Genomic DNA, 14,797 nt, shown 5'->3' on the forward strand with positions numbered 1-14,797 from the left:
AATGATATATGAACTCTCTAAAGATTTTGAAAGAAGTTGAAAACTAAGTAAATAGCATTATCTGAAACCATTATCATCTTGAAAAATCAGAATTTTAACGGATATTAGCAAAGAATGATGCATTGATGATCCCAATGAAAGTATAATAACGATCGATTGCAAACTCCAAGACTTAGAAACACACTTTTCATGTAAATGAAAGATTTAAAAATTTTACAATCTTTTCGAAATGATTTTATAAAGATTCTTTCATTTAAACGAACTTTTTAATTCTGCAACATTTATCATTTAACTTATTTTACAAATTTAAATTAATGTAATTAAGTTACTTTATGCTTTTGTAAAATATTAAAATTAAATTAAATTAAAATTCATATATCCTCTTAAATATCTTTAAGCGTTACTTTAAACTATTTAATTTTTATTTTTAAAATATATTTAAATTTCTATTATTACTAATTTATTCCAATTCTCTTACAAATTACTCTTCAACAGTTCAATTAGAAGAGAAACTGTATAAATTTACTTGCTTACTCTTTGAAACAATAAAATATAGAGTAATGAACGTAAATAATATAATATTTCATTAATGTATAAGCTATATTAATTACTATTATCAGTTTTTTAATGTAAAACAAAAATACAGCCCCTGAATCTCACTGGTTATGTTAGTGGATACACAGGCATAAACAGTGGAAGTAAGGAGCTTTAGCCCTACTATAAAAAATATATTATTAATAAAATAAATTTACAATTGAATTTTAATTCAGATAAATTGTAAATTTAATAAAGATTTTTAAAGAAATTTATAAGAAAAAAAGCGATAAGACAGAACAAATAGAAATGTGCAAGAACACGTTGGAAAAATAATGAATAAAAGGTAAAGAAAGAGACTAACGAAATGACTGCCAGAGAATGGAAGAGAAAAAGACGGAGATTAAGATGAAGATGACAAGATGATCTCGACAGAAAACTAAGAAAACAGTTGATGAGATTGACCAAAAAAACAAAAAAATGAAGCAATGATGACAAACCTATGTTCTGGATAAAATGTGGCTGATGATGATGTATTGTCTTTATTTGTTAAGAAAAACAATGACGTTATGACTTTGAATTTAAGAATTTGTCTATTGTGTAAATTTTTGTTATTTTCGGTGATTTTTTTTTTTGCATTTTCTATAAATTCAATATTCATTCTAGTTGTTTAGAAGAATTTGTTTAAATCGCTACAAATAATAAAAATACACTTTGCTATATAATGCGATAAAAATAACCTCAATTTAGATTAACTTTAGAAGTTCATGAGTAATTGCAACATTTGTTATAACAGAATTTACGTTTCAAAGATCTTCAGGACACGTAATAAATAAGGAAAAAAAAATTAAATTGTTTATTTGAATCTTGCAATCAATAAGTTATTTTTAGAAGTAATTTGATCAATATTTAAAAGGAAAATTTGTAAAAAAAAAAGTAAAAGTAAATGCAAAATTGAATTTTGCGAACCTTATTAAATAAAACGAGCAATTATTTATTGTGACATCGTCGTAATGCCAAAATACAATTTTTAAAAATAATCTTAAAAAGATTACGTGACTTCCTGTCCACAACGGAAGTTCGTACATAGTTAATCCGGTCCTAATTCTTGTCTCAATTTTCATCTAACTACGTTTTCGAGATTAAAGAAGGTCAGATAAACAGACGACAGTTGGAATCTAACTTATAAGTCTACAGTTTAAAAATTGCAGCCCAATTATAGAAGAAAGAAAATAAAGAATTGTTCTTAAATTATAGAAAGAATAGGAAATTAATTTTTAAAATTTCTCATATAAAAATGTAATATTATCTGTAAAGTATTTTTTTTTTGTTATGTTATTTGAAACTTTTTCGTAGTATATAATTGAGAAAAAGATTTAATGATAAATCTTTCATCGATATTTTCTAATGGTCAAAAGAAAGCAATTTTTCACAAATAATAACAATGTTAGATAAATATTACATACTGCACAAATACAATAAATACATTTGATGATGAATTATATGTGAAGAAATGGGAATTATAGCTCTAGAACAAATTATAACTTCACAATACTTTCCTTATATTGAATTTTTTTTTTTTATATTTAGAAAGAAAATAGATGTAGAGAAATATTGATTATTGAAAATTGCATGTTTTTCTTCTTTGAATTGAATGAGAAATGAAAAATTATTCTTATTAAAATCAAATTTTTGAATATTTTTCAACTTTATCTTTTATTATTTTACTTTCAAAGTATTTTATTTATTACCATTGTAATATATTTAATAATTTAATTTTATTGCAAATGAGATCGTATCCATTTTTTTTTTAAATTTAATTATCATCATTACGATTTACCATTAATAATAATAATTTAAAATGTAGGAAAATATACGTCCTTTCTATACGAAATTTGATTTTATATTACCTGTTTAATCTCCTTATAATTGATTTAAGAGCGTGAAAATCTGGTCTCTCTAAAGGATCTTCAGCCCAACATCTTTTAATCATCGTCATTACTTCTTCGTCGCAAATACCCTCTTCCAGAAATGGTCTGAATGCTGGTTTCACACCGCTAAGAACTCTTTCGACAATTTCTATAAAATTTTATAAATAAATTGACATTTTCCATTTAAAAAAAAAAAAAATAAATTGCTATTAACATGTTACATTTACGTATACAGGATGGCCCAAAAGTTTGTTAACCGAAATTTATTTTTAAAGTATCATGCTGGTAATTTAGTAGTTCTCAAAGAAGAGCTAAACCATAAAAATATATCTGAATTAACTGACCTTTGGACCACATTATACAAAAAATAATTATTAAAAAATAAGCAATTTCAATTATTAAAAAGAAAATAGTTCTTTTTTTTCATTTAATTTTTTAAAGGAAATTTGATGTCTTGTTGGCCTATAACGTCTAATTTTAACAATTGATATTATACAAGATGCGTGTTATATGATAGATCTAATGTAAAAATTTTGCCGTATTTTTTTAAAATTCTCTCTCTAAAAAAAATACTGTTTTTATAAGATTTTTAATTCTTTCTGGTTTTGACAACGGAATTTACATAACTTAAATTTCATCAATATGAATTATAAAGTTTGTTTTAAAGGTTAACTTAACAACAAATCCTTTCAGTAGCTAATTACTTGTAATTAATAATAATAATGACACTAAACTCCAGGACAATCAATATAACTTAAAGTCTGCAATAATAGAAGAAACGCTAAAAGTGTTTTCACATTTTGTCCTTTTCTACATCTCGGGAATAATTTTCTTGCTGTTTTCAATTGTCTGGCTGCTTCTTTTGTTAGGAACGAAGAGGCTTTTCCTCCTCTTGTCGGGAATCTTTGCCTTCTCTTGCATGAGAAACTGTAAACTTTTAAAATCCAACCACACTGTAAACCGGTTGTTGTTTCTACTCCATATCTGGTCAGATCGGACCCGATGCTTCCTTCTTAGTTTAATCTGTCCTTTTCTTCTTTTTCTTCTCTTTCCTTCTATTCTGAACCAACCAATTGTTTTTCTTCGATGCTAATATCAGTATCTTAGAAACAAAGTCTCTGCGCGGAGAGATCTAGAATCTGTCATCCACCTCAATACGCAAAACTATTTTTAAAAATTTTCCTCTAGAGACGATACAATTAGAAGAGAAATATTAATAATAAATTTTCCATATTGAGGAGAATGAGAGACTGAAGATAATGGTCTACTTGGGGAAAGACTATGTTCCTGAGACGTAGAATATGATAAAATGTGAAGGCACTCAATTTTACTCTCTCTCCAATTTTTGTAAATTTTAGAAAATAATTATTTGTTTTACAGACATTGAAAGAAAAATACATATACGTTTTAAATAAACGCATTAAATGCAAAGAAATCTATGATATAAATTTCTTTAACTGTTTTTATCAATTTACAAATGCGATTTCACTTCTTTAATGGCTAATGTATAAATACTTTCAAATATTTTAGAAGTTTTTCCACTCATTTTCTTTGACTTTGAAGTGAAAATGTTGTTTAAATTCCATAAAATAGCTTTATATAAGTCATACAATATACACTCCTTTATGTAGCTTTCTAAGTATATTTGGAAGATAGCCCTTACCACTAATTAGTTTAAAAATTTATTAATTTAAATATGATGTTGGTTCATTTGATATATATTAAGTGATATTAATGTCTCTGATTAATTATTCATGCCTAAATATCTATTATTTTTTAAATAAATTATACTATTCAAAAAATATATCCGATACTAACAGATTATCGAACTTATCGAATACAGGATGGTCCAGAAATCAGTTAACCTAAGATATATTTTATTGTTTCTAGAATGGTTAAATGGCTAGAATGGCATTGTTATTATTCATAATTCAATCCTTCTTCAGAAGTTACTTAATGACGAATAATAATATGTATCTCTTCCAAGCTGGATTTAATTAAATAATATTAAAAACTGAACTCGGTTAACTGATTTTTTTGAGTCGTGTGTAATCAACATTCTTTTAAAAATCTCCTTAAAATGCACGAAATTCACTTAATTAAAATTTTTAGTCTTGAGTAAAAGAATAAAAAGTCTGCTTACTCTGTATAATTAAGTGTAACTTAATCTATTATATCATATAGTTATAGTAGATAAGATTAAAAATATATAATAATTTACATAATAATACTTAAATTTTACTATATTTTAGTTTTATAATATACAAGAATTTAATATTTTAGAGTATATAATTGGAAAAAATTAAACTTTCTCAAATACTGCCCAGTAGAGTATTGCCTCAATATAGTAAAACCTGTGTAAACCGGAATCGCACTGTATTCGAATATTATTTCGGGTTTGGAAGGTTTTCGTTTTAAACAGTTTTATATTTTTAAACATATAAAATCAGTTAGATTATTTATTTTAAAAGTTTAATAATAGAAAAAATAAATTGTGATTTGTTTCAGCTATTTACATTATACAAGAAAAATTGTAGAAAATCATTGTTAATATCTAGAAAATTGAGTTTATTCCGCACAAATATTGCTAATAACAAAGTAAATCTTATAATAAGTGAACGGAAGTACTTTTACCTTTTGGACTTAATTCGATTCTTCCAACATAGAAAGGTCCTTGGCGCCCAACAATTTCATAAGCAATAATTGCAAACGAATAGACGTCTCCTTTCTGAGTTCCTTCAGGTGCTGCATTAATTGCTCTTAGTAATTCTGGTGCTGTCCATAACTTTCCTTAATTAAATATATTTATGCCAAGAATTTGAAACTATTTTTAGAATATAAATAGTGTTTTTATATCAAAAAATTTTGGTTTTAATTATAATTACATTAATTTTATATCCAATTATTTCGATTAATAAAATATATCATGCATATCATTAATAAATCGTAATCGGGGCCGTGGAAAAATAGGGGCAGACGATGCACGTGCCCAGGGCGCCAAAATTACAAAATTGAAATAGAAAACTGTCTCATACATAAAAAATTATAATATATTATTACGTGACTTGTATATATTTCTATGAACTGTTTTTCAAAATTTTCCAGAAATGAATTGTTAATGTGTTAAAAATGCGACTTTTTAAATTATATTTTGGAACTTTTTTTGTAATATTGAAATATAAAATGTATTGTATTAATAAACAGTACTTTTTTAATGGTTTTTAAATTTGTAACAGATTAATGAAGGCTTATCCGAACGGCGCCGTATTTAAGTTTAACCCTGGTGACAAATGCTCTGATCATAACTAATTTTAATATTATTTAATAGAAAATTACTCATAACGAGTGATTATTATTGTGACATGGTCACAATGCCGGGTTGTAATTTTTAATCATCTTTTAATTAAAAACAAATTACCTGGCTTCCTGTCTAGATCGTATGTAGTTAATCGGGTCTCTGGCACCTAAAATTTCCATGTCTATTCTCGAACTTTATCTATCTAACTCCGTGCTTGAAATTAACAAGGGACAAACGACAGTGGTAATGCATAGGTCCCCAATTTGAAAATTGCAGTCCAATTAATTTAAAGGGAAAAATTTCTCACTTATCTTCAAGTACACGAATAAAAAAATTGTATAGTGTGTAAATCATATATTGACGACCATTATATAAATGTAAAAAAAAATTAATTTATGTCTACTACAAGATGTAAAATGACAAATTAGATGAAAAATATTTGGATAATTTCAACAGAAATTTTTAAAAAAATTAAAATATAAATGGCGGAATGGCGAGGAGGCGTTCAGACAGGCCTTCTCGTGTTACGTTTCAATACGTTACATCTAGCTGATCAAAAAAAGTGTTATTTAAGGCAAATAATGCCTTATTTAATTTGCTAGACAAAATGTAAGAAGAACTTGTCTGAACGTAGCCTAAGACTTCATCCTATCGTTCTAGGGGATCTGAGATCGAATCCGGGCGAGCAATTCCTCGGGAATTTTTCAAGGATTCGATTCGTCCGGGATATGTTTGACCTCGTCCCTCACCATTCGGCTGCCACATAGTAGGCATGGCCGAATCGTCGATTGCCATGATTTAAAAAGGCATTCTTAGTGCCCGCAAGGAAAGATCAAACTTCAAATTGTATAATTGTTTATATTGCGACTCAACAATAAAGTAGAATTTTTCGGTTAGAATTGTAAATATACCTAAATAAATTGAAATTATTTATAAATCGTGACAGAGCTTATACAAAACATATATACAGGATGATCCAAAAGTCAATTAACCGTGTTGATTGCAAGCAAATCAGCAATTTTTGCAAGAAAGTCGATAAATTTGTAAAAGTACGTCAAAGCATTGCAACCACTGGATTGGATTTAATTAACAGGATGAAGCAAAGAAACATTAGGGCGATCTGCTACGGGAGGTGGTGTCTCCCACGAGGACGCCATGCGAGAAACTTTCTCCTATTTAAATACTAACACGAGAAGAAAACGGAAAATTTCACGAAACCAACCCATTGATCGAGTGCGAATCCTCGACTAGTATAGTATTAACGAAAGTAACAGGAAAAAAAGTCAGTAAATGCCTCATGAAAACGTTGATAAAAAATTAAATTCTGCCAAAAAGCTAAATAATGAGTACACCAATGGTTTCACCCACTCAACTACTGATTGGCATATTGAAAAATAAGATATCTTTCAGACGATTTTGCTAAAATTTGTAAGTAAATTAATTTTTACAATGGTTAGACTTTTGTACAATCTTGTATATAGGCTATAGTATAAAAAAACTTTTAAAAACCGATTTATAAATTAAAACTTTTATATAATAAATTTTAAAAAGAATTGAGATAAAAACTAGATTATTATTTCTGGAATGTTTCAAAAAACATTCTATTAAACATTATCATCTTTGACACTTTTACAGTAATCAGTAAGACAGTATCAGATAGGTTAATCCGATCTGTCAAAGGGAATAAATCAGAAATTTACATAATTTGAGAAAATAATTCATAAACCAATTTTTCTAAAATTAAAAAAATAAAAGCAATTAATGGTTGAAAAAATAAAATTTTAATAAATATTTGAAAAATTAAATCTAAAATTTAATTGCAANGAGCAGCAATTAATACATTTTTACTTACTCCAGAAAATTAAATCACGGCTATGTATCAATAGATCAGAAGTCAGTTGTCAATCAGTACTTCAATTTACATTCGTATAACGTCTTATGTACGCAAAAGAAACCCCCGATCTACAGTCCTGTTAATGGGCTCTATGGGCACTACTATACATGAATTAAGAGTGGATAGGAAAACGGTAAAACAGTATATTTGCATTGAAAATTCCGTATTGTGTTCAAATTTTACAAATGTCAGTTTAAACAAATATATACAAATTGTAGCTCATTTTAAACATCACCACCGAGGGATCTAACAAATTAACAAACAAAAGTATTGCATAATGTTTAACTAAATATTTATTTATAAATACTAATCTTAACCCTAAATACACAAATTCTGGAAATGAAATTTGATGTAATACATTTATTGATTTTTGACCATTAATATTTTTAATACAAGTTTCACTTAATCGAAAATTGCATTGTTGCGGAGTGATAAGGATAATTGGATAAAATAAACTGTAAAAATGGTATAAATTTATTTAAAATTAATCGTTCCTATTCAGAACAAACAAAAAAATATTAATGTTTCTTATATAGGCCTAATTTTAAAAAATTCTCATATTTATACTGTTCCTAGAAACGGTGCTTGAGGCCTGGTCTGGGTTTTCGTTATGTAATAGACCCTTCAGCGACGTTTATACGCCCTTAACAGTAGTTATGCCACTGATTACAGCATTACATATTTCGTTTCACACATTTGAGTATTTCATTTACTTGAAGAAGCGCCTCATTAGAAAAATATTTTCTTTTAATATTATGAAGAATAGGCATTAAAGTAATTTTTCTCTCTATTTAAGTGGAAGTTACGTTGTGACAATAATAGCTTTAATTAAAATGAATACTATCTTCAATAATCTTTGACTTCTTAAAACTGTAAAGGCTAATAATTTAAGATAAATCACTTACAGAGTCATTACTATGTACAGTACCATGTTCAATTTTAAGTTGTTTATTTTTTAAAGCTTTTAAGGGGAAAATTTTTGAATTGAAATAATGTAATTTCCGGTGAAAATCGGAAGTTCGTATATAGTCAATATGGCCTGCTGCCTTTAAGATTTCCATATCTGGTCTAGGATTTAAACTTTCCTCTACCGTTCTCGAGATTAAGGAATGACAGACAAACGGACGGATGACAGTGGGTATTTATAGCTTTATAACTTTTTTCAAATTGCAGCCCAATATATTATTTAAAAATAGTAAAAAAGATATTTATCTTTTATCAAAAACTCACAAAATAATTACTTTTTATCGATGAAAATCATTAACAATACCTCAAACACATTTAGCTGTTTCAATGAAGAGAATAACCATAGCATTAGTCTTATGTCAAGAAATTTGAGGATCCATTTGAAACATGTTTTCATAGAAGTGAAAATAACGGCAGAACACCGAATAGTATAAAAGAAAGCCTAAACAGGATCACCCACAGACTACAACATAAAGATAGATAATTTTCTGCAGAATTTCATCAGTTATTGTAATAAGTCTTTGAAGTTGAACAGTATATTGAAAAGATATACTGCAATCTTCAAAGCCGACCGAAATTTTCTGTTTCTAATTTCTTATCCCTTTGAACTGTGTGCAGAAATCGTAACTCCTGGACCCGAGACAAAACTTATGTTTATTACTCATAATTGAGGTCTTTAAACTCTTGAGCAATGTTATTAAATATTAACTTTTTATGGAGAATAATGGTCAACTTATCAAGAATGAGGATATTTATGGAAAAGGAAGAATTGGTAGTAAGATCTCCTAACATGAATTTTTCGGAACATATCTGAAATACTCTAGGAATTTACGCTGAATTTCTTTGGTCTCATATTCTGTAGTTAAGCTCCCTTAAGCTCCCATTAATAAACAGAAATTTTAGAATAAAAATGAAAAAAAAACTGGAATAAAACATAGTATATATATATATAATACTTTTTCATAAATAATTTTCAAAATTTACTTTTCAAATTTAGTACATGAGATAGAGATGATGATGGATATTATATAAGTTTGTTTGATAGCAATAAGAGTTAGGTTTTCTTACAGTATCTTGAAACTTCTACTTCAAACTTAAATTTTACTTGTTTTATTGACGATTCAATTTTTTTAATCACTCCATATATGTCCGATGACAAAGCTGTACATCTTCAATTTTAATTATTCATATCTAATTGTGAAAAATCCACAAAAGAAAGACATATGCACTGTTCTTCAACCCTGGGGATCACTGGAGCTAGTTATCACTGGAAAGTGATCATAGGTTTGAATATTTTGGCGGTTTACGTTTACAGTGTTGATTTTACTGACTATAGTTGAACGATGCAAGATAATGCTACCAATATTTTTGAGCATCGTTCAATCAGAAATAAGGAACAATTTATAAGTTATAGCAAGATTTCGTCTGTTGATAATATAATTGTTCTCTTTTCCAGTTTGAAAATAATGAACTGAAGATTCTCTTTTATAATATAGTGTACAATTGTTATAAATCCATACAATCAATAGAAAATATGAAAAAAAATCAGCTCTAATTTCTCATTGATTGTATGGTTTTATAACAGTTGTACACGATATTAAGCAAAAGAAGCCTCAATTCAGTATTTACAAAATTGAGAGATAGAACAATTGGAATCTCAAGGGACGATTGATTAAATAAAATCACATAAATACTAAGTACATTCTTAATAATAAAATTCAAACAATTTAATATAATTACTTCTCCAATGAGCATACGAATCTTCATTTTCATTTTCATCGTAAGTTCTTAATAAGTGAAGACCGAAATCTGTTATTTTTAAAACAAATCTACTGTCCACAACACAATTCGAAGATTTCAGATTTCCGTGAGATCGTATTTCACTATTATGAAGATAAGCCATTCCCTGAAATTCAAAATTATGTAAATATAATATGTTAAATATTCTCAAATTTGAAAATATGTGCATAAAATGTTACATTTAATTTACCTTAACGATATCATGCATCAAGGAACAACGAAACATCCAATCAAGTTTAATTTCATCGTTTTCTAAAATATCCTTTACAGAGTTATAAACATCATAAATTTAATTTAAAAGCATGTATTTAGTCATTTTATCAAAAAAGAAATTAATAATTACTGTCCACATCAGATAGCTTTTCACTATAATATTTATCCATGTTAAAAAATAGAATAAGTATATTCATGTCTCTCTTGCATATTACCTTTAGAATTTATAAATAATAAATAATTTTATAGCCAAAATAATAATTTATTACCAGCTATATAATAAAATCACTTAATTAGAGACAATTGTAGTATTAATTTTAATTATCAATATTTATGTTTTTAAACCTTAGTTATCTGATTTAGACAGTGATTTTAATCCATTTTTATTACGTATATCGAAAAACAGTTTTATTTTTTTTATTTTAACGCTTAAGAAATATTCAAAAACTTAATTTAAATCAATACAGAAGGTCCTAGACTTTCGGCCTAGGACTTTCTGTATTGTGCCATTTGTAATATACAACTCTATTGTTTAAACTCTTACATTGACTGTTCGCAGTACAGTCCAGAGGGGAAAGCTGGAAATTTTTCTCCGGATTAGGAGAAGACTCAGGAGCTATTAGTGGTTCCTATCCCCTTGAAAAAATATAAATACCCCTGAAAAATTAACTTAATTTGACTTTTACTAACAGAAAACAAACTTTTTAAGACTGCTTTTTATTAATAAAAAACATTCTAAGTATTTCATTTGTTTAAATATATATCAATAATAATGATATATATATATATATCATTATTATTATTATTACGTTAATAACAACAAAAGGGACTCACTAAAGAACAAAAGAAACTAACATTGTTGCTCTTTAGATGTTAGACACGTGAAGAAAACAAAAACAAATTTAAGTATATTTTCTATAATATTAATTATCAAATTCTCACAAAGTGAAAAAATAATTAGTCTTCGAGTTGAATGTATATATAATTAGTTAATTTAAATATAATTTATTCGATAATTAATTAAAATATTCTAACAATTAATCAATGATAACGTCCAAATCAAATTCTGATAAAATACGTCATTATTTTAATTTTAATCTTGAGCTAATTTAACCTTTAACAAGCCAAATAGTGTAATCGTTAAACAAAAACTCTCTCAGGATCTGTAATTATTTCAGAAAATACAATTAACGCAGAATTAAAGAGATATAATTATCATTAGAACTTTTTCAACGATTAGTAGAAAAAAAAACATTTCAGAAAAAGAAATAAATTAAATTTAGCGTATTTAATTGAATCATAAAAGAAACTCAATAGATAATAATACAAATAAATGAAAAAATAATATTCAGCAAAATATTCCCGTATTTTTTGAAAAATAAATTATATTTGAAATATATTGCAAATTCATTTATCATAAATATTTCATACCGCCAAGTTCATCCATTCTAATTTATATCAAACCACAACAAGATGTTAGTATTATTAGTATGATGATTATATTATAATAGCCTTAATAGTCTCGACTATCCGGCCTTCGAGCCAACACTTTCATGTACTATTCTCGCTAAAAAACTGCTTTGTTAATAAGAATTGTAAGCCGAGGATGGCAAAATGATTGCCCATAAAACGTTTCTTTAATAAAAACTATCGGTTATCTGAATTAAGCAATTGCTTTATTTATTTAATAACTTGAGCCAGTTTCAATGAACTTTTATAATTTTACGTTACGCTTATAATACAATTTATATTATTTATTTTCGTAACAAAATCATAAAATTATATATACCTGCAAACTTCCTCTTGGACAATATTCAGTCACTAGACAACAATGAGGAGGATCTAAACAAGCGCCTAAAAATCTAACAATATGATTATGCTGAAGATCTTTCATCTAAAACAAAAACTTATTAAATTAAAATATATAATTTATATAGTAAAATAAATAAAAGTATCAACGGTACCCTCTTAAGTTCCAAGAGTAATGACCGAGAAAATTCTATTTTGTTTTTATTTACTGCTTTGATGGCAACAACAGTCCCCTTGAATAAAATAAAAACATTATTCTTAAATGAATACGATATTTTTAATAAAATATATTATTTACTTATTATATTATACCTTATAATAACACGTTCTAATAAATACTTGTTTGCTAATATCTCCAACTGGAAACGTTTCGGTGGAACAAGTACTCTGAAAATTCGTAAATCTTATTTCTATATATTCATATTGTTTAACACGGTGGCAGTTTATAAATATAAATCAAATAAATATTTAAAGAATAATAAGAATTAATATTAATTTCTATAGAACAATTTCATAATCACTAAAGAGCAGGTGAGTAAAATGAATGTTTTAAAAATGAAAAATTATATAAAATAATAAGAAATTTAATGAATGAAATAGTTTTCTTACAGGTATGCTGACACGATTTAGACTAATTCTAGATCCTAAATGTTTACAATTTGAAGGAATAATAGCAGTCAAATCTTCGTATTTAATCTTCCATGTCATTGATGCTAAATCCGCTTCAAGTTTAAAATGTCTGAAATAAATAAATTAAGCTGATAAAAATAATTCAGATATTTTTTATAATAATAATTCTTAGGAATTTTAGAAAATCCCGTAAAAAACTAATTTTTTTTTGCCAAAAATGACGATGTTAATTTGACTTAAAATAATCAAATTTTTAATATTGTTCAAGTTTAATATTTGTCATTGTTTTGTCCAGTAACGCCAGGAATATATACTAATTTAATTATACTATATATTAGTATATTTTCACCACTACAAATAAAATTAATGGACCGTGTGACACCTATATTAATTATTAAACAATGCTTATAAGAAATACCCGATTACAAACTAAATATAAAAAATTAATTAAATATTCAAATCAGTAAGAAGTAAAACTATAATTTTTATAATGCAATATAATGCTATTAATAAATCTAAATGCGTTATGAATACTTTGTAACAGCGACTACAATGTTTTCTTTATTCTATTACAACAATAAGAAATGTAAATTTAGAAGACAACGGGATTTAGTTATAAGTAAAAGTGAATACCGTGAGTTGTGTATAAAACAATTAGTTTTTCATTATATATTTGTAAATGTGCAGCGTAATGCTTTACTCCTACATAATGTTGTCCGTGCTGGGTCTGAGATTGTGTCCGAAAAACAAAAATTATGTAGCGAGAGAGCAGCAGAACACTTGGACGTTAAGTCTTTTATGTTACACGTGGAATCTTTCATTGTCGTCGTCTAATTCGTTTGTAATCAATCGATGATATTCTACAAATTGTTCTCTTATTGATTTAAATCCAATATCTATGTTTCCTCTTGTTTTTTCTAAATTTAAATAAATTAATGCTACTGCACATTTTGTAACATTTCCCCAATCGTCTTCTGATAAACTAGTATAACAATTTATGACGACGTGTTCATTGTGTTAAATAGAATCACTCAACTACCCATATGAATACAGGTGTGATGTTGAGTCACGTGGGGTGAAATAAGTGGAATTCCATCTTTAAAGCTAGAGACGGAATACTCCTACTTCTCCCCTTAAGTAATAAATGATCAAACTACAATAAACAATTTGTCTGTTTCATAACGTCCAGTTTTAGAAGGACATAATATCCTTCAGGAGTGCTTCTTGAACACAATTACTTACCCCACACACAACCACAGACAATGTTATGTAGGGATAAAGCACTACATTACAAGTGTTTTATTTCAATCTTTGATTTTTGTTAATTAAAATAGATAAAATATAATCCGAAAATGTTTAAAACAAACAAAACAACTTGTGAATAACAATATAATTCATCTTTATAAATGTTTAATATTTAAAAATTTTGTTAAGTGTCAAAGAATTGAAATATTCGAAACTTTCTATTAATATACATATATTATTGTTCCTAACAATTTAATTAATATTTATATAATTAAATCATAATTTGTATATTAATACAACAAATTAAAATGGATCAATAATCGATACCAGTATCAGTACCTATATATAAAATAAAACAATAATCATAAATAAATTAAAAATTAATAAATAATTGTAGAAAACGATTACATTAAATTTTTTAAAGTAAGAATAAACTTTCACGTAATAAGCTATATTTTTTCCTATATATATATATAT

General features: G+C 26.5%; 1 protein-coding gene across 1 annotated transcript in view; it reads right to left on the reverse strand.

The window, feature by feature from the left end:
- The window catches only part of LOC111621704 (atrial natriuretic peptide receptor 1-like), a 195,087-nt gene that overhangs the window by 9,333 nt on the left and 170,957 nt on the right, over window positions 1-14,797 (reverse strand). Inside the window, exons 8-15 of the mRNA XM_023363930.1 lie at window positions 13,055-13,184; window positions 12,758-12,832; window positions 12,601-12,678; window positions 12,426-12,530; window positions 10,614-10,685; window positions 10,364-10,529; window positions 5,100-5,255; window positions 2,445-2,613 (exon numbers count right to left, since the gene is read on the reverse strand). Of these exons, the coding sequence (XP_023219698.1) occupies window positions 2,445-2,613; window positions 5,100-5,255; window positions 10,364-10,529; window positions 10,614-10,685; window positions 12,426-12,530; window positions 12,601-12,678; window positions 12,758-12,832; window positions 13,055-13,184 (951 nt within the window). The remainder of the gene's footprint in view (window positions 1-2,444; window positions 2,614-5,099; window positions 5,256-10,363; window positions 10,530-10,613; window positions 10,686-12,425; window positions 12,531-12,600; window positions 12,679-12,757; window positions 12,833-13,054; window positions 13,185-14,797) is intronic.

Source organism: Centruroides sculpturatus, unplaced genomic scaffold (assembly GCF_000671375.1).
Source record: "Centruroides sculpturatus isolate CEXI.00-Female unplaced genomic scaffold, Cexi_2.0 scaffold35, whole genome shotgun sequence".
Lineage (NCBI taxonomy): Eukaryota > Metazoa > Arthropoda > Arachnida > Scorpiones > Buthidae > Centruroides > Centruroides sculpturatus.